The following is a 20,000-nucleotide window of genomic DNA, read 5'->3' on the forward strand; positions in this document are numbered from 1 at the left end:
TACAGACAAAGCATACCGTTCATAGAGAAGGAAAGGAGAGAGTGCAGAATGTTGTGTTACAGTCATAGCTAGGGTGTAGAGAAAGATCAACTTAGTGCGAGGTCGGTCCATTCAAAAGTCTGACAGCAGCAGGGAAGAAGCTGTTCTTGAGTCGGTCGGTACGTGACCTCAGACTTTTGTATTTTTTTCCCGACGGAAGAAGGTGGAAGAGAGAATGTCCGGGGTGCGTGGGAGTCCTTGATTATGCTGGCTGCTTTTCCCGAGGCAGCGGGAAGTGTAGACGGAGTCAATGGATGGGAGGCTGGTTTGCGTGATGGGACTGGGCTACATTCATGACCTTTTGTAGTTCCTTGCGGTCTTGGGCGGAGCAGGAGCCCATACCAAGCTGTGATACAACCAGAAAGAATGCTTTCTATGGTGCATCTGTAAAGGTTGGTGAGAGTCGTAGCTGACATGCCAAATTTCCTTAGTCTTCTGAGAAAGTAGAGGCGTTGGTGGGGCTTTCTTAACTATAGTGTCGGCATGGGGGGGACCAGGACAGGTTGTTGGTGATCTGGACACCTAAAAACTTGAAGCTCTCGACCCTTTCTACTTGGTCCCCGTTGATGTAGACAGGGGCGTGTTCTCCTTTACGCTTCCTGAAGTCGGTGACAATCTCCTTCGTTTTGTTGACATTAAGGGAGAGATTATTGTTGCCGCACCAGATTCACCAGATTCTCTGAAATGTTTCAGTCTTTGTACTCTATGTGCACCTAACAACATAGAAACATAGAAGATAGGAGCAGGAGGAGGCCATTCGGCCCTTCGAGCCTGCTCCACCATTCATCACCATCATGGCTGATCATCCAACTCAATCCTGCTTCCTCCCCATAACCTTTGATCCCCATTCGCCCCCAAGTGCTATATCCAGCCGCCTCTTCAATACATTCAATGTTTTGGCATCAACTACTTCCTGTGGTAATGAATTCCACAGACTCACCACTCTTTGGGTGAAGAAATGTCCCCTCATCACCGTCCTAAATGGTCTCCCCCGAATCCTCAGACTGTGACCCCCTGGTTCTGGACTCCCCCCACCATCGGGAACATCCTCCCTGCATCTCCCCTGTCTAGTCCTGTTAGAATTTTATAAGTCTCCATGAGATTCCCCCCTCTCATTTGTCTGAACTCCAGCGGAAACAATCCTGACCTCGTCCACACTTGGAATACTGTGTACAAAACTGTTCATCGTTTTGTAGAAAGGATATTATTAAACCAGAAAGAGTGGTTGTAGAGAGTTGTTTTTCAAACTGGAGGCCTGTGACCAGCGGTGTGCCTCAGGGATCTGTGCTGGGTCCACTGTTATTTGTCATTTATATTAATGATTTGGATGAGAATATAGGAGGCATGGTTAGTAAGTTTGCAGATAACACCAAGATTGGTGGCATGGGGACAGTGAAGAAAGCTATCTCCAATTGCAACGGGATCTTGATCAATTGGGCCAGTGGGCTGACGAATGGCAGATGGAGTTTAATTTAGATAAATGCGGGGTGATGCATTTTGGTCGATCGAACCAGGGCAGGACTTACTCAGTTAATGGTCGGGCATTGGGGAGAGTTACAGAACAAAGAGATCTAGGGGTACATGTTCATAGCTCCTTGAAAGTGGAGTCACAGGTGGACAGAGTGGTGAAGAAGGCATTCGGCACGCTTGGTTTCATCGGTCAGAACATTGAGTTGGGACATCTTGTTGAAGTTGTACAAGACATTGGTAAGGCCACACTTGGAATACTGTGTACAGTTCTGGTTACCCCATTATAGAAAGGATATTATTAAACTAGAAAGAGTGCAGAAAAGATTTACTAGGATGTTGCCGGGACTTGATGGATTGAGTTATGAGGAGAGGCTGGATAGACTGGGACTTTTTTCTCTGGAGCGTAGGAGGCTGAGGGGTGATCTTATAGAGGTCTATAAAATAATGAGGGGCACAGATCAGCTAGATAGTCAATATCTTTTCCCAAAGGTAGGGGAGTCTAAAACTAGAGAGCATAGGTTTAAGGTGAGAGATACAAAAGTGTCCAGAGGGGCAATTTTTTCACACAGAGGGTGGTGAGTGTCTGGAACGAGCTGCCTGAGGCAGTAGTAGAGGCGCATTGAGACAGTTACATGGGTAAGATGGGTATAGAGGGCAAATGCGGGAAATTAGAGCAGCTTAGAGGTTTAAAAAAAGGGGCGGCATGGACAAGTTGGGCCGAAGGGCCTGTTCTCATGCTGCAAACCTCTATGTCTCTATCTCTCCTCATACATCAGTCCCGGAATCAGCCCGGTAAACTTATTAATCAATAATAATGGCAGCAATACTATCTGGTTTACTGACTGCTCTCTCCAGCCCCTCCTGCCACCTTCAATTTTTATTTCAGGATTGTAAAGGCCACAGAAGCGTTGCAGAAATTCTCCCCGGCTGCGGACCCCTCCTTCGATCACTTCCAAGTGGACATCACCAGCGAACTGAACCTCTTGAACCACCTGCAGTTCGCCACAGGTTTGTGCAGAGGCCAGTGAGGCCTTGCTAGGCCCAGAAGCCTAACTACCAACCTTGGCAGAGTCAGCCTCACGGCGGGGGCGGGGGACAAACTATTTTTCTTTATAATTTCTATCAGCGACTTGGAGGAAGGGACTGAAGGAATGGTGGCTAAATTTGCCAAGGGCACAGATATAGGGAGGACGGTATGTGGCGAAGGGGACGTAAGGAGGCTACCAAGGGATCGATAGCTTAGGTGAGTCGGCAGAGATGTGGCAAATGGATTATAATGTGGGGCAAATGTGAAATTGTCCACTCTGGCAGGAAGAATGGAAAAAGAATCTTACTATCTCAGCAGAGATTGATTGCAGAGAATCATAGAATCCCGACAGTGCAGAAGGTGGCCATTCGGCCCATCGAGCCCATGCCGACAGCAATCCCATCCTATCCCCGTAACCCCACATACTTACCCTGCCAATCCCCCTGACACCAAGGGACAATTTATCAATCTAACCCATACATCTTTGGACACTAAGGAACAATTTAACATGGTAAATCCCCCTAATTTACACATCTTTGGACACTAAGGGGTAATTTAGCATGGCCAATCCACCTAATTTACACATCTTTGGACACTAAGGGACAATTTAGCATGGCCAATCCACCTAACCTGCACATCTTTGGGCACTAAGGGGCAATTTAGCATGGCCAATCCCCCTAATTTACACATCTTTGGACTCTAAGGGGCAATTTAGCATGGCCAATCCACCTAACCTGCACATCTTTGGACACTAAGGGACAATTTAGCATGGCCAATCCACCTGACCTGCACATCTTTGGACACTAAGGGACAATTTGGCATGGCCAATCCCCCTGACCTGCACATCTTTGGACACTGAGGGGCAATTTAGCATGGCCAATCCACCTAACCTGCACATCTTTGGACACTAAGGGACAATTTAGCATGGCCAATCCACCTAACCTGCACATCTTTGGACACTAAGGGACAATTTAGCATGGCCAATCCACCTAACCTGCACATCTTTGGACACTAAGGGGCAATTTAGCACGGCCAATCCACCTAACCTGCACATTTTTGGACACTAAGGAGCAATTTAGCATGGCCAATCCACCTAACCTGCACATCTTTGGACACTAAGGGGCAATTTAGCATGGCCAATCCACCTAACCTGCACATCTTTGGACACTAAGGGACAATTTAGCATGGCCAATCCACCTGACCTACACATCTTTGGACACTAAGGGGCAATTTAGCATGGCCAATCCACCTAATTTACACATCTTTGGATACTAAGGGGCAATTTAGCATGGCCAATCCACCTAACCTGCACATCTTTGGACACTAAGGGGGAATTTAGCATGGCCAATCCCCCTGACCTGCACATCTTTGGACACTGAGGGGCAATTTAGCATGGCCAATCCACCTAACCTGCACATCTTTGGACACTAAGGGACAATTCAGCATGGCCAATCCACCTAACCTACACATCTTTGGACACGAAGGGGCAATTTAGCATGGCCAATCCACCTAATTTACACATCTTTGGACACTTAGGGGCAATTTAGCATGGCCAATCCACCTAACCTGCACATCTTTGGACACTAAGGGACAATTTAGCATGGCCAATCCACCTAACCTGCACATCTTTGGACACTAAGGGACAATTTAGCGCGGCCAATCCACCTAACCTGCACATCTTTGGAGTGTGGGCGGAAACCGGAGCACCCGGGGGAAACCCACGCAGACACGGGGAGAATGTGCAGACTCCGCACAGACAGTGACCCGAGCCGGGAATTGAACCCGGGTCCCTGGCGCTGTGAGGCAGCAGCGCTAACCCTCTGTGCCACCGTGCCACTCAGAACCTCTGAGGTGGCAGAGGGATCTGGGTGTCCCGGTGCGTGAATCACAAAAGGCCGGTGTACAGGTACAGCGAGAGATTGGGAAAGTGAATGGAATGTTATTGTGAGGGGGAACTGATTACATGAGGAGGGAGGTTACGCTCCAGTTGTATCGGGGCGTTGGCGAGAGCACATCTGGAATATTGTGAACAGGATCCATCTCCGTATTTAAGGGAAAGATGTCAATGTGTTGGGAGCAGTTTGGAGAAGGTTCCCCAGACTAACACCAGGGTCGGAGCGAGTGGTCTGATGAGGAAAGGTCGGAGAGGTTAGGGTCGTATCCGCTGGGAGTTTAGCAGAGCGAGAGGCGACTCGGTCGAAAGCTTTAAGATCCTGAGGGGGGGTCTCGACAGCGGGGGGATGTTTCCCCTTGTGGGGGAACCGAGAACGAGGGGGGGTCCATGTTTAAAAAGAACCCGTTTCAGACGGAGGTGGGGAGGAATGTTCTCTCTCAGAGGGTGCTGAGAATCTGGGACTCTCTCCCTCGGATGGGGTGGGAGCTGAGAGTCTGGGAATATTTTTTAACGCAGAACGAGAGAGATTCTCGAATCAAGAGGGGGGGGGTGAAAGGTTCCCGGGGGTGGCGGGAATGTGGCATCGGGGTGACAGACAGATCGATGATCTAATTGAATGGTATAGCAGGGCAAGAGGGGCTGAATGGCCTTGCTCCTGCCCCTGACTTCACTGCGGCTTCCCGATTTCGGCCACTCCAGAGGTGGGGAGGGTGGGCCCGGGTGGGCCCCTCGGGAATCCAGTGGGGATCCTTGGCTCCACAAGTCAGACCCTAAGCGGTTGCGCACTCTGACCCCAAGGGCAGGAGCTGTGAGTCTCATCTCCAAATACTCCAGCCCCTGAATCCAGGCCGACAGTCCAAGAGGGAGCGTCACACTGGGGGGAGGTCAGTGCTGAGGGAGCGCCGCACAGTGGGAGGGTCAGTGCTGACGGAGCGCCGCATTGCGGGAGGGTCAGTGCTGAGGGAGCGCCGCACTGTGGGAGGGTCAGTGCTGAGGGAGCACCGCACTGTGGGAGGGTCAGTGCTGAGGGAGCGCCGCACTGTGGGAGGGTCAGTGCTGAGGGAGCGCCGCACTGTGGGGGGGTCAGTGCTGAGGGAGCGCAGCACTGTGGGAGGGTCAGTGCTGAGGGAGTGCCGCACTGTGGGAGGGTCAGTGCTGAGGGAGCGCTGCACTGTGGGAGGGTCAGTGCTGAGGGAGCGCTGCACTGTGGGAGGGTCAGTGCTGAGGGAGTGCCGCACTGTGGGAGGGTCAGTGCTGAGGGAGTGCCGCACTGTGAGAGGGTCAGTGCTGAGGGAGCGCCGCACTGTGGGAGGGTCAGTGCTGAGGGAGTGCCGCACTGTGGGAGTAGGTGCGGGATTGATGGGTGCTGTCTCTCTCTCCCTCTCCCCTGCAGCACCCGATGCCCCAGTCATTGACACCCAACGCACGTACGCTTACGACCAGATCTACCTGTGCTGGCGTCTGCCCGAGGACTCTGCGGCGGCCTGGCACTATGAGGTGGAGTTTCGTCAGGCCGATCACCCACCCAAGGGCCCCCGGCGCTGGCAAAGGATCGAGGAGGTACGTGGAACGGGCACCGCCGTGGGACACCTGGACATGGACCGCGTCTACGCCCTGAGGGTGCGCGGATACAACAAGGCAGGACATGGCGAATACAGCGAGGAAGTCTACCTCCGCAGCCCCCCTGCACCAGGTAAGATACAGAGCAACTCTCCCTCTACACTGTCCCCCATCAAACACCCCCAGGACAGGTACAGCACGGGGTTAGATACAGAGTAAAGCTCCCTCTACACTGTCCCCCATCAAACACTCCCAGGACAGGTACAGCACGGGGTTAGATACAGAGTAAAGCTCCCTCTACACTGTCCCCCATCAAACACTCCCAGGACAGATGCAGCACGGGGTTAGATACAGAGTAAAGCTCCCTCTACACTGTCCCCCATCAAACACTCCCAGGACAGGTACAGCACGGGGTTAGATACAGAGTAAAGCTCCCTCTACACTGTCCCCCATCAAACACTCCCAGGACAGGTACAGCACGGGGTTAGATACAGAGTAAAGCTCCCTCTACATTGTCCCCATCAAACACTCCCAGGACAGGTGCAGCACGGGGTTAGATACAGAGTAAAGCTCCCTCTACACTGTCCCCCATCAAACACTCCCAGGACAGGTGCAGCACGGGGTTAGATACAGAGTAAAGCTCCCTCTACACTGTCCCCATCAAACACTCCCAGGACAGGTACAGCACGGGGTGAGATAAAGAGTAAAGCTCCCTCGACACTGTCCCCCATCAAACACTCCCAGGACAGGTGCAGCACGGGGTTAGATACAGAGTAAAGCTCCCTCTACACTGTCCCCCATCAAACACTCCCAGGACAGGTGCAGCACGGGGTTAGATACAGAGTAAAGCTCCCTCTACACTGTCCCCCATCAAACACTCCCAGGACAGGTGCAGCACGGGGTTAGATACAGAGTAAAGCTCCCTCGACACTGTCCCCATCAACCACTCCCAGGACAGGTACAGCACGGGGTTAGATACAGAGTAAAGCTCCCTCTACACTGTCCCCCATCAAACACTCCCAGGACAGGTACAGCACGGGGTTAGATACAGAGTAAAGCTCCCTCTACACTGTCCCCCATCAAACACTCCCAGGACAGGTACAGCACGGGGTTAGATACAGAGTAAAGCTCCCTCTACACTGTCCCCCATCAAACACTCCCAGGACAGGTACAGCACGGGGTTAGATACAGAGTAAAGCTCCCTCTGCACTGTCCCCCATCAAACACGCCCAGGACAGGTACAGCACGGGGTTAGATACAGAGTAAAGCTCCCTCTACACTGTCCCCATCAAACACTCCCAGGACAGGAACAGCACGGGGTTAGATACAGAGTAAAGCTCCCTCTACACTGTCCCCATCAAACACTTCCAGGACAGGGACAGCACGGGGTTAGATACAGAGTAAAGCTCCCTCTACACTGTCCCCCATCAAACACTCCCAGGACAGGAACAGCACGGGGTTAGATACAGAGTAAAGCTCCCTTTACACTGTCCCCATCAAACACTCCCAGGACAGATAAAGCACGGGGTTAGATCCAGAGTAAAGCTCCCTCTACACTGTCCCCCATCAAACACTCCCAGGACGGGGAGAGTTCCCTGGGTGCTGTCAGTCCTGGGAGGTTGTTGATTTATTGATAGTGTGAGATGCCTGTTTGCCTCATCGATCTTCTCCCTGGAGCCTTGCCCTTTACCTGCAGGCTCCATTGGCGTACTAGGCCTCAGATATAACAGGGCTAAATCCAAATGGTCACAACAGGTAACCTCTTTGGCAGTGGCGTGATCCAAGAACTCTTTCTGTTTTAGGATCAAAAGAAATTTGGTTTGATCATGTTTCTGTCCTCTTTCCGAATCTTGGACACACGTGGTCGCTTAGAAGTTGCCGCCTCACAATTTACAACATTTTTCTTTTGACATCTCCCGTTCTGTTGGGACCTAAGGCCATGACTGAACTCATGTTCGTGTTTATGTGTGGAAATGTTCGATAAGGTGTCACGCTGAGTATGGGGTGGGCAGCCATTTTGTATTCACACTTAATGACCCCACTTCGGCCATTTTGTGATCCGGTTGGCTCCGCTGTTGTGGGCCCGCCCTTCTAGAATCCTTACCGTGCAGAAGGAGGCTATTCGGCCCATCAGGCCTGTGCCGATCACAATCCCACCCAGGCCCTGTTCCCGTAACCCCACTTATTTACCCTGCTAATCCACCCGGACACGAAGGGACAATTTAGCATGGCCAATCCACCTAACCTGCACATCTTTGGACACTAAAGGGGCAATTTAGCATGGCCAATCCACCTAACCCGCACATCTTTGGACACTAAGGGGCAATTTAGCACGGCCAATCCACCTAACCTGCATATTTTTGGACTGTGGGAGGAAACCGGAACACCCGGAGGAAACCCATGCAGACATGGTGAGAACGTGCAAACTCTGCACACACAGTGACCCAAGCCAGGAATCGAACCCGGGTCCCTGGCGCTGTGAGGCAGCAGTGCTAACCACTGTGCCACCGTGACGGCACATCCTCTGACCAATTGCTATCCAAGGCCACCCCAATTTTAAATTGTCCCTTTTACGTACGTGTGGTGGATGGCAAGAGGGCGGGGAGGGGGTGGTAATGGTGTGAATCCGGCAATGCCATGTTTCTGAGTGTGGGCAGTGGGGGGTGGGAGTGGCCCGAAAAGGGGAGGGGATACATTAGCCTTGGAGTGGGGCCCCGCTGTGGAAGGAGCGCGAGCCATGACCCGTATGAAATGGTCGCCTGTCCCAAAATGGCTGAACGCCGCTCAGTGGCGGCTTGACACAAAATGGCCGACCCCTCAGCAAATGATGGCTCATCTCAAAATGGCCGCCACCACAAAATGGCTGTTCTCTCAATTTTCACAGTTACTGCATTGCATTGAGAATGTAAGCCTACTGGTGACTAATAAATAAACTTTCATATGGCTGCCGCCACAATATGGCCACCGTCACCAAATAGCTGACACTACCAAATGACCACCATCACTCAGTGGCTACCATTACACAATGGCTGCTGTCGCAACATGGCTGCCACCACCAAATGGCGGCCCTCCTCAAAATGACCGCCGCCACACAATGGCCGCCCTCACGCTATGGCCGCCATCACACAATGGCTGCTGTCACAACATGGTGGCCACCGAACCACAAAATGGCTGACCACCACAAAATGGCTGCCTAAATGATGGCCTGCACCACAAAATGGCCCCCGTTCCCCCCTGATCGCGGGTATGAGTGAACCCTGACAGGTTGGAAGGCAAGGAGATTGACCACGACCCGGAGGCTTCGAATATCAACCGGATTTCTGACTGATTCTCTCTCTTTCTCTCTCTTTTTCTCGCCTTGTCTTCAAACACTTCATTCTCGTTTTTCTTTCCCCATCTCTCCGTCGTCACGGAATTTTCTTTGGGCTTTCTCTCTCTCTCTCTCTCTCGTTTGTTCTCTCGCTCTATTTTTGTCTTCATTGTTTCTGATTTTTTCGCATAACGTGTCCGCGTTCGCTCCTCTGTCTCCCATCCTCCCTCACTCCCCTCCCCCTCCCTCACCGTCCTCCAGTCCTCCATTTTCTCCTGGATAACAAGTGGGGCTTTAGCCGCGACCGTCTCATCGTCAGCAAGGACCAGCGGGCCGTCCGGAGCGTTGCCGGGATCCCCATGCTGTTCGCAGCCGAGCAAGTTATGACCAGTTGCCACCTTTCCATTGACCTGGTCATTGGTGATGTGGCGTTGACTCAGGGCAAGCACTATTGGGCCTGCTCTGTCGACCCCAACTCCTACCTGGTCAAGGTTGGCATCGGGCTGGAGAGCAAGCTCTTGGAGTGGTTTCAGGTGCCCCAGGACGTGGTCAGTCCCAGGTATGAAAACATCTGACCATCGCTCACCCATTTCACCCCCATTGCATCTGGGCGCTACATCTACCCCCATCTTCCATCTCGTGCCCCATCAATTGGACTGGCGTGCCCCCCGCACCGGGCATCACCTCTTTTGGTCTCAGTTCCGCCTCGACTTGCCCCTATCCCCACCATCGCGCCAGCCCTGGCTTGATGCGGTGATGCTACACTTGGTTGATTTAATTCCTTATTGCCAAATAGCAACTTAAGATATCAGAGCAGGATGAGGCCATTTGGCCCATTGGGTCTTCTCCGCCATTCAATCATGGCTGCCAATGCAGAGAGGTCATTCGGCCCATCGAGCCTGCGCTGACACAATCCAACCCAGACCCTATCCCCATAACCACAGGCATTTACCCTGCTAATCCCCCCAACACTAAGGGACATTTACCAAGGCCAATCCACCTAACCTGCACATCTTTGGACATTAAGGGGCAATTTAGCATGGCCAATCCACCTAACCTGCACATCTTTGGACATTAAGGGGCAATTTAGCATGGCCAATCCACCTAACCTGCACATCTTTGGACATTAAGGGGCAATTTAGCATGGCCAATCCACCTAACCTGCACATCTTTGGACACTAAGGGGCAATTTAGCATGGCCAATCCACCTAACCTGCACATCTTTGGACACTAAGGGACAATTTAGCATGGCCAATCCACCTAACCTGCACATCTTTGGACATTAAGGGGCAATTTAGCATGGCCAATCCACCTAACCTGCACATCTTTGGACACTAAGGGACAATTTAGCATGGCCAATCAACCTAACCCGCACATCTTTGGACACTAAGGGGCAATTTTGCATGGCCAATCCACCTAACCTGCACATCTTTGGACACTAAGGGGCAATTTAGCATGGCCAATCCACCTAACCCGCACATCTTTGGACCGTGGGAGGAAACCGGAGCACCCGGAGGAAACCCACGCAGACACGGGGAGAACGTGCAGACTCCGCACAGACAGTGACCCGAGCCGGGAATCGAACCCGGGTCCCTGGCCTTGTGGGGCAACAGTGCTAACCCACTGTGCCACCGTGCCGCCCATTCACCGTCAACCCTATTCTCCCATCTTTTGACCCCCTTACCAATCAAGAACCTATCTATTTCTGTCTTAAAGACACTCAATGACCCGACCTCCTCTGTGGCAAAGAGTTCCACAGATTCACCACTCTCTGGCTGAAGAAATTCCTCCTCATCTCTGTTTTAAAGGATCGTCCCTTTAGCCTGAGGTTGTGCCCTCTGGTTCTAGTTTTTCTTACTGGTGGAAACATCCTCTCCACGTCCACTCTATCCAGGCCTCGCAGTATCCTGTAAGTTTCAATAAGATCCCCCCTCATCCTTCTAAACTCCAACGAGTACAGACCCAGAGTCCTCAACCGTTCCTCATACGACAAGCTCTTCATTCCAGGGATCATTCTTGTGAACCTCCTCTGGACCCTTTCCAAGGCCCGGCACATCCTTCCTTAGATACGGGGCCCAAAACTGCTCACAATACTCCAAACGGGGTCTGACCAGAGCCTTATACAGCCTCAGAAGTACATCCCTGCTCCTGTATTCTAGCCCTCTCGACATGAACGCTAACATTGCATTTGCCTTCCGAACTGCCGACTGAACCTGCACGTTAACTTTAAGAGAATTCTAACCCAGCACTGCCTCGTCCTTTGTGCTTCTGAATTCTCTCCCCATTTAGAAAATAGTCTTTGCCTCTATTCCTATCAAAGTGCAGAACCTTATACTTTCCCACTTTGTATTCCATCTGCCACTTCTTTGCCCACTTTCCGAATCTGTCCAATCCTTCTGCAGCCTCTCCATCTCCTCAATAATACCTGTCCCTCCGCCTTTCTTTGTATCATGCATGGGGTCTACAGAGTCTATTTAAACAGCAAACAGTCCACAGAGTCTATTTAAAGAGCAAACAGTCCACAGAGTCTACTTAAAGAGCAAACAGTCCACAGAGTCTATTTAAAGAGCAAACAGTCCACAGAGTCTATTTAAAGAGCAAACAGTCCACAGAGTCTATTTAAAGAGCAAACAGTCCACAGAGACTATTTAAAGAGCAAACAGTCCACAGAATCTATTTAAACAGCAAACAGTCCACAGAGTCTATTTAAAGGGCAAACAGTCCACAGAGTCTATTTAAACAGCAAACAGTCCACAGAGTCTATTTAAAGAGCAAACAGTCTACAGAGTCTATTTAAACAGCAGTCTACAGAGTCTATTTAAACAGCAAACAGTCCACAGAGTCTATTTAAACAGCAAACAGTCCACAGAGTCTATTTAAACAGCAAACAGTCCACAGAGTCTATTTAAAGAGCAAACAGTCCACATAGTCTATTTAAAGAGCAAACAGTCCACAGAGTCTATTTAAACAGCAGTCTACAGAGTCTATTTAAACAGCAGTCTACAGAGTCTATTTAAAGAGCAAACAGTCCACAGAGTCTATTTAAACAGCAAACAGTCCACAGAGTCTATTTAAAGAGCAAACAGCCCACAGAGTCTATTTAAAGAGCAAACAGTCCACAGAGTCTATTTAAAGAGCAAACAGTCCACAGAATCTATTTAAACAGCAAACAGTCCACAGAGTCTATTTAAAGGGCAAACAGTCCACAGAGTCTATTTAAACAGCAAACAGTCCACAGAGTCTATTTAAACAGCAGTCTACAGAGTCTATTTAAACAGCAAACAGTCCACAGAGTCTATTTAAACAGCAAACAGTCCACAGAGTCTATTTAAACAGCAAACAGTCTACAGAGTCTATTTAAACAGCAAACAGTCCACAGAGTCTATTTAAAGAGCAAACAGTCCACAGAGTCTATTTAAAGAGCAAACAGTCCACAGAGTCTATTTAAAGAGCAAACAGTCCACAGAGTCTATTTAAAGGGCAAACAGTCCACAGAGTCTATTTAAACAGCAAACAGTCCACAGAGCCTATTTAAAGAGCAAACAGTCCACAGAGTCTATTTAAACAGCAGTCTACAGAGTCTATTTAAACAGCAGTCCACAGAGTCTATTTAAAGAGCACACAGTCCACAGAGTCTATTTAAAGAGCAAACAGTCCACAGAGTCTATTTAAACAGCAGTCTACCGAGTCTATTTAAACAGCAGTCTACAGAGTCTATTTAAAGAGCAAACAGTCCACAGAGTCTATTTAAAGAGCAAACAGTCCACAGAGTCTATTTAAAGAGCAAACAGTCCACAGAGTCTATTTAAACAGCAGTCTACAGAGTCTATTTAAACAGCAGTCTACAGAGTCTATTTAAAGAGCAAACAGTCCACAGAGTCTATTTAAACAGCAAACAGTCCACAGAGTCTATTTAAAGAGCAAACAGTCCACAGAGTCTATTTAAAGAGCAAACAGTCCACAGAGTCTATTTAAAGAGCAAACAGTCCACAGAGTCTATTTAAAGGGCAAACAGTCCACAGAGTCTATTTAAACAGCAAACAGTCCACATAGTCTATTTAAGCAGCAAACAGTCTACAGAGTCTATTTAAAGAGCAAACAGTCTACAGAGTCTATTTAAGCAGCAAACAGTCCACAGAGTCTATTTAAAGAGCAAACAGTCCACAGGGTCTATTTAAGCAGCAAACAGTCTACAGAGTCTATTTAAGCAGCAAACAGTCTACAGAGTCTATTTAAACAGCAAACAGTCTACAGAGTCTATTTAAACAGCAAACAGTCTACAGAGTCTATTTAAACAGCAAACAGTCTACAGAGTCTATTTAAACAGCAAACAGTCCACACAGTCTATTTAAACAGCAAACAGTCTACAGAGTCGATTTAAACAGCAAACAGTCTACAGAGTCTATTTAAACAGCAAACAGTCTACAGAGTCTATTTAAACAGCAAACAGTCCACAGAGTCTATTTAAACAGCAAACAGTCCACAGAGTCTATTTAAACAGCAAACAGTCTACAGAGTCTATTTAAACAGCAAACAGTCTACAGAGTCTATTTAAACAGCAAACAGTCCACAGAGTCTATTTAAAGAGCAAACAGTCCACAGAGTCTATTTAAAGAGCAAACAGTCCACAGAATCTATTTAAACAGCAAACAGTCCACAGAGTCTATTTAAAGGGCAAACAGTCCACAGAGTCTATTTAAACAGCAAACAGTCCACAGAGTCTATTTAAAGAGCAAACAGTCTACAGAGTCTATTTAAACAGCAGTCTACAGAGTCTATTTAAACAGCAAACAGTCCACAGAGTCTATTTAAACAGCAAACAGTCCACAGAGTCTATTTAAACAACAAACAGTCTACAGAGTCTATTTAAACAGCAAACAGTCCACAGAGTCTATTTAAAGAGCAAACAGTCCACAGAGTCTATTTAAAGAGCAAACAGTCCACAGAGTCTATTTAAAGAGCAAACAGTCCACAGAGTCTATTTAAAGAGCAAACAGTCCACAGAGTCTATTTAAAGGGCAAACAGTCCACAGTCTATTTAAACAGCAAACAGTCCACAGAGTCTATTTAAAGAGCAAACAGTCCACAGAGTCTATTTAAACAGCAGTCTACAGAGTCTATTTAAACAGCAGTCTACAGAGTCTATTTAAAGAGCAAACAGTCCACAGAGTCTATTTAAACAGCAAACAGTCCACAGAGTCTATTTAAAGAGCAAACAGTCCACAGAGTCTATTTAAAGAGCAAACAGTCCACAGAGTCTATTTAAAGAGCAAACAGTCCACAGAGTCTATTTAAAGGGCAAACAGTCCACAGAGTCTATTTAAACAGCAAACAGTCTACAGAGTCTATTTTAAGAGCAAACAGTCCACAGAGTCTATTTAAAGAGCAAACAGTCCACAGAGTCTATTTAAAGAGCAAACAGTCCACAGAATCTATTTAAACAGCAAACAGTCCACAGAGTCTATTTAAAGGGCAAACAGTCCACAGAGTCTATTTAAACAGCAAACAGTCTACAGAGTCTATTTAAACAGCAGTCTACAGAGTCTATTTAAACAGCAAACAGTCCACAGAGTCTATTTAAACAGCAAACAGTCCACAGAGTCTATTTAAACAACAAACAGTCTACAGAGTCTATTTAAACAGCAAACAGTCCACAGAGTCTATTTAAAGAGCAAACAGTCCACAGAGTCTATTTAAAGAGCAAACAGTCCACAGAGTCTATTTAAAGAGCAAACAGTCCACAGAGTCTATTTAAAGGGCAAACAGTCCACAGAGTCTATTTAAACAGCAAACAGTCCACAGAGTCTATTTAAAGAGCAAACAGTCCACAGAGTCTATTTAAACAGCAGTCTACAGAGTCTATTTAAACAGCAGTCTACAGAGTCTATTTAAAGAGCAAACAGTCCACAGAGTCTATTTAAACAGCAAACAGTCCACAGAGTCTATTTAAAGAGCAAACAGTCCACAGAGTCTATTTAAAGAGCAAACAGTCCACAGAGTCTATTTAAAGAGCAAACAGTCCACAGAGTCTATTTAAAGGGCAAACAGTCCACAGAGTCTATTTAAACAGCAAACAGTCTACAGAGTCTATTTAAGCAGCAAACAGTCTACAGAGTCTATTTAAACAGCAAACAGTCTACAGAGTCTATTTAAACAGCAAACAGTCTACAGAGTCTATTTAAACAGCAAACAGTCTACAGAGTCTATTTAAACAGCAAACAGTCCACAGAGTCTATTTAAACAGCAAACAGTCTACAAGTCTATTTAAACAGCAAACAGTCTACAGAGTCTATTTAAACAGCAAACAGTCCACAGAGTCTATTTAAACAGCAAACAGTCCACAGAGTCTATTTAAACAGCAAACAGTCCACAGAGTCTATTTAAACAGCAAACAGTCTACAGAGTCTATTTAAACAGCAAACAGTCCACAGAGTCTATTTAAACAGCAAACAGTCCACAGAGTCTATTTAAAGAGCAAACAGTCCACAGAGTCTATTTAAAGAGCAAACAGTCCACAGAGTCTATTTAAAGAGCAAACAGTCCACAGAGTCTATTTAAAGAGCAAACAGTCCACAGAGTCTATTTAAAGAGCAAACAGTCCACAGAGTCTATTTAAAGAGCAAACAGTCCACAGAGTCTATTTAAAGAGCAAACAGTCCACAGAGTCTATTTAAACAGCAAACAGTCCACAGAGTCTATTTAAAGAGCAAACAATCCACAGAGTCTATTTAAACAGCAGTCTACAGAGTCTATTTAAACAGCAGTCTACAGAGTCTATTTAAAGAGCAAACAGTCCACAGAGTCTATTTAAAGAGCAAACAGTCCACAGAGTCTATTTAAACAGCAAACAGTCCACAGAGTCTATTTAAAGAGCAAACAGTCCACAGAGCCTATTTAAAGAGCAAACTGTCCACAGAGTCTGTTTAAACAGCAAACAGTCCACAGAGTCTATTTAAAGGGCAAACAGTCCACAGAGTCTATTTAAACAGCAAACAGTCCACAGAGTCTATTTAAAGAGCAAACAGTCTACAGAGTCTATTTAAACAGCAGTCTACAGAGTCTATTTAAACAGCAAACAGTCCACAGAGTCTATTTAAACAGCAAACAGTCCACAGAGTCTATTTAAACAGCAAACAGTCTACAGAGTCTATTTAAACAGCAAACAGTCTACAGAGTCTATTTAAACAGCAAACAGTCCACAGAGTCTATTTAAAGAGCAAACAGTCCACAGAGTCTATTTAAAGAGCAAACAGTCCACAGAGTCTATTTAAAGGGCAAACAGTCCACAGAGTCTATTTAAACAGCAAACAGTCCACAGAGACTATTTAAAGAGCAAACAGTCCACAGAGTCTATTTAAACAGCAGTCTACAGAGTCTATTTAAACAGCAGTCTACAGAGTCTATTTAAAGAGCAAACAGTCCACAGAGTCTATTTAAACAGCAAACAGTCCACAGAGTCTATTTAAAGAGCAAACAGCCCACAGAGTCTATTTAAAGAGCAAACAGTCCACAGAGTCTATTTAAAGAGCAAACAGTCCACAGAGTCTATTTAAAGGGCAAACAGTCCACAGAGTCTATTTAAAGAGCAAACAGTCCACAGAGTCTATTTAAAGAGCAAACAGTCCACAGAGTCTATTTAAACAGCAGTCTACAGAGTCTATTTCAACAGCAAACAGTCCACAGAGTCTATTTAAACAGCAAACAGTCCACAGAGTCTATTTAAGCAGCAAACAGTCCACAGAGTCTATTGAAACAGCAAACAGTCTACAGAGTCTATTTAAACAGCAAACAGTCCACAGAGTCTATTTAAGCAGCAAACAGTCCACAGAGTCTATTGAAACAGCAAACAGTCCACAGAGTCTATTTAAGCAGCAAACAGTCCACAGAGTCTATTTAAAGAGCAAACAGTCCACAGAGTCTATTTAAACAGCAGTCGACAGAGTCTATTTAAACAGCAAACAGTCCACAGAGTCTATTTAAACAGCAAACAGTCCACAGAGTCTATTGAAACAGCAAACAGTCCACAGAGTCTATTTAAAGAGCAAACAGTCCACAGAGTCTATTTAAACAGCAGTCTACAGAGTCTATTTAAACAGCAAACAGTCCACAGAGTCTATTTAAACAGCAAACAGTCCACAGAGTCTATTTGAACTCTGTGATATACAGCATGGGGAACTCGGGGCATCACCGACAGCACGGTCTCGCGACAATAGCGGGTTTATTTCTGTCCGGGGGGGTTAGTTCCGGAATCCGATGGGGGTTAAATCCGTAGCGGACTCAGGGAAAGGGTGTGGTTGGTTGCGGAGCGGGAGAGGGGAGGGTGAGCCGCCCGCTGCGATTGTTTAATTCTTACCCCTCTCTCTCTCTGGTTTTCCGACAGGTACGACCCGGACAGCGGGCACGACAGTGGGGCAGAAGATGCCACGGTCGACGCTTCGCCCCCTTATGCCTTCCTGACCATCGGCATGGGCAAGGTGCTGCTACCTCAAGGCTCTCCCCTGCCCGTGCGGGACGCAGCGGCCGGCACGCTGCCCCTCCCCTCCCGGCTGGGCATCTGCCTGGACTACGAGAGGGGCCGAGTGGCCTTCTACGACGCGGTGTCGTTCCGGAGCCTGTGGGAGTGCGGGGTGGACTGCAGCGGGCCCGTCTGCCCCGCCTTCTGCTTTGTGGGCGGGGGGGCGCTGCACCTCCAGGAGCTGGTGTCCGCCCGGCCAGAGGGCAAGGCTGTCAACTGTGCCCCCCACAAGGGTAAGCGGGCGGACAGAGAGGAACACCCCATTCCCCGCCCGCGCCCCCCCCGCCCCCACACACACCGCTGCCCCAGAGCGCACAGCGAGAGCCAGGAATCTGTGCCCCGACACCCCCTCCCTATCCCTGCACCCTCCTCCAGCCCCTACACTCCCTCCATATCTCTGTAACCTCCTCCAGACCCTACGCTCCCTCCCTATCTCTGTAACCTCCTCCAGCCCCTGCACCCCCTCCCTATCCCTGCACACTTCTCCAGCCCCTACACCCCCTACGTATCTCTGTAACCTCCTCCAGCCCCTACACCCCCTCCCTATCTCTGTAACCTCCTCCAGCCCCTACACCCCCTCCCTATCCCTGCACCCTTCTCCAGCCCCTACACCCCCTACGTATCTCTGTAACCTCCTCCAGCCCCTACATCCCCTCCCTATCTCTGTAACCTCCTCCAGCCCCTACACCCCCTCCCTATCCCTGCACCCTCCTCCAGCCCCTACACCCCCTCCCTATCCCTGCACCCTCCTCCAGCCCTACACTCCCTCCCTATCCCTGCACACTCCTCCAGACCCTACACCCCCTCCCTATCTCTGTAACCTCCTCCAGCCCCTACACCCCCTCCTTATCTCTGTAACCTCCTCCAGCCCCGACACCACCTCCCTAACTCTGTAAGGTCCTCCAGCCCCCACACCCCCTCCCTAACTCTGTAAGGTCCTCCAGCCCCTACATTCCCTCCCTATCTCAGTAACCTCCTCCAGCCCCTACACTCCCTCCCTATCCCTGCACCCTCCTCCAGCCCCTACACTCCCTCCCTATCTCTGTAGCCTCCTCCAGCCCCTCCACCCCCTCCCTATCTCTGTAACCTCCTCCAGCCCCTACAGCCCCTCCCTATCTCTGTAACCTCCTCCAGCCCCTCCACCCCCTCCCTATCTCTGTAACCTCCTCCAGCCCTTACACCCCCTCCCTATCTCTGTAACCTCCTCCAGCCTCTACACCCCCTCCCTATCTCTGTAACCTCCTCCAGCCCCTACACCCCCTCCCTATCTCTGTCACCTACTCCAGCCCCCTACACCCCCTCCCTATCTCTGTAACCTCCTCCAGCCCCTACACCCCCTCCCTATCTCTGTAACCTCCTCCAGCCCCTACACCCCCTCCCTATCTCTGTAACCTCCTCCAGCCCCTACACCCCCTCCTTATCTCTGTAACGTCCTCCAGTCCCTACACCCCCTCCCTATCTCTGTAACCTCCTCCAGTCCCTCCACCCCCTCCCTATCTCTGTAACCTCCTCCAGTCCCTACACCCCCTCCCTATCTCTGTAACCTCCTCCAGCCCCTACACCCCCTCCCTATCTCTGTAACCTCCTCCAGCCCCTACACCCCGTCCCTATCTCTGTAACCTCCTCCAGCCCCTACACCCCCTCCCTATCTCTGTATCCTCCTCCAGCCCCCTACACTCCCTCCCTATCTCTGTAGCCTCCTCCAGCCCCTACACCCCCTCCCTATCTCTGTAACCTCCTCCAGCCCCTATACCCTCCTCCCTATCTCTGTAACCTCCTCCAGCCCCGACACCCCCTCCCTAACTCTGTAACCTCCTCCAGCCCCTACAGCCCCTCCCTATCTCTGTAACCCCCTCCAGCCCCTACACCCCCTCCCTATCTCTGTAACCTCCTCCAGCCCCTCCACTCCCTCCCTATCTCTGTAACCTCCTCCAGCCCCTACACCCCCTCCCTATCTCTGTAACCTCCTCCAGCCTCTACACCCCCTCCTTATCTCTGTAACCTCCTCCAGTCCCTACACCCCCTCCCTATCTCTGTAACCTCCTCCAGTCCCTACACCCCCTCCCTATCTCTGTAACCTCCTCCAGCCCCTACACCCCCTCCCTATCTCTGTAACCTCCTCCAGCCCCTACACCCCCTCCCTATCTCTGTAACCTCCTCCAGCCCCTACACCCCCTCCCTATCT

At 49.1% G+C, this 20,000-nt stretch overlaps 1 protein-coding gene across 3 annotated transcripts in view; it reads left to right on the forward strand.

Moving 5' to 3' along the window:
- LOC144488079 (tripartite motif-containing protein 46-like) overlaps positions 1-20,000 on the forward strand; it is an 85,949-nt gene that overhangs the window by 63,966 nt on the left and 1,983 nt on the right. The window contains exons 7-10 of one of the 3 annotated variants that reach the window (XM_078206106.1): positions 2,396-2,517; positions 5,824-6,123; positions 9,562-9,859; positions 17,681-18,048. In XM_078206106.1, the coding sequence (XP_078062232.1) occupies positions 2,396-2,517; positions 5,824-6,123; positions 9,562-9,859; positions 17,681-18,048 (1,088 nt within the window). Of the gene's footprint in view, positions 1-2,395; positions 2,518-5,823; positions 6,124-9,561; positions 9,860-17,680; positions 18,049-20,000 lie in introns of those variants that run through there. The other 2 variants (XM_078206105.1, XM_078206104.1) reach the window with 2 other exon arrangements.

The sequence above is a fragment of the Mustelus asterias genome, unplaced genomic scaffold (assembly GCF_964213995.1).
Source record: "Mustelus asterias unplaced genomic scaffold, sMusAst1.hap1.1 HAP1_SCAFFOLD_1280, whole genome shotgun sequence".
Lineage (NCBI taxonomy): Eukaryota > Metazoa > Chordata > Chondrichthyes > Carcharhiniformes > Triakidae > Mustelus > Mustelus asterias.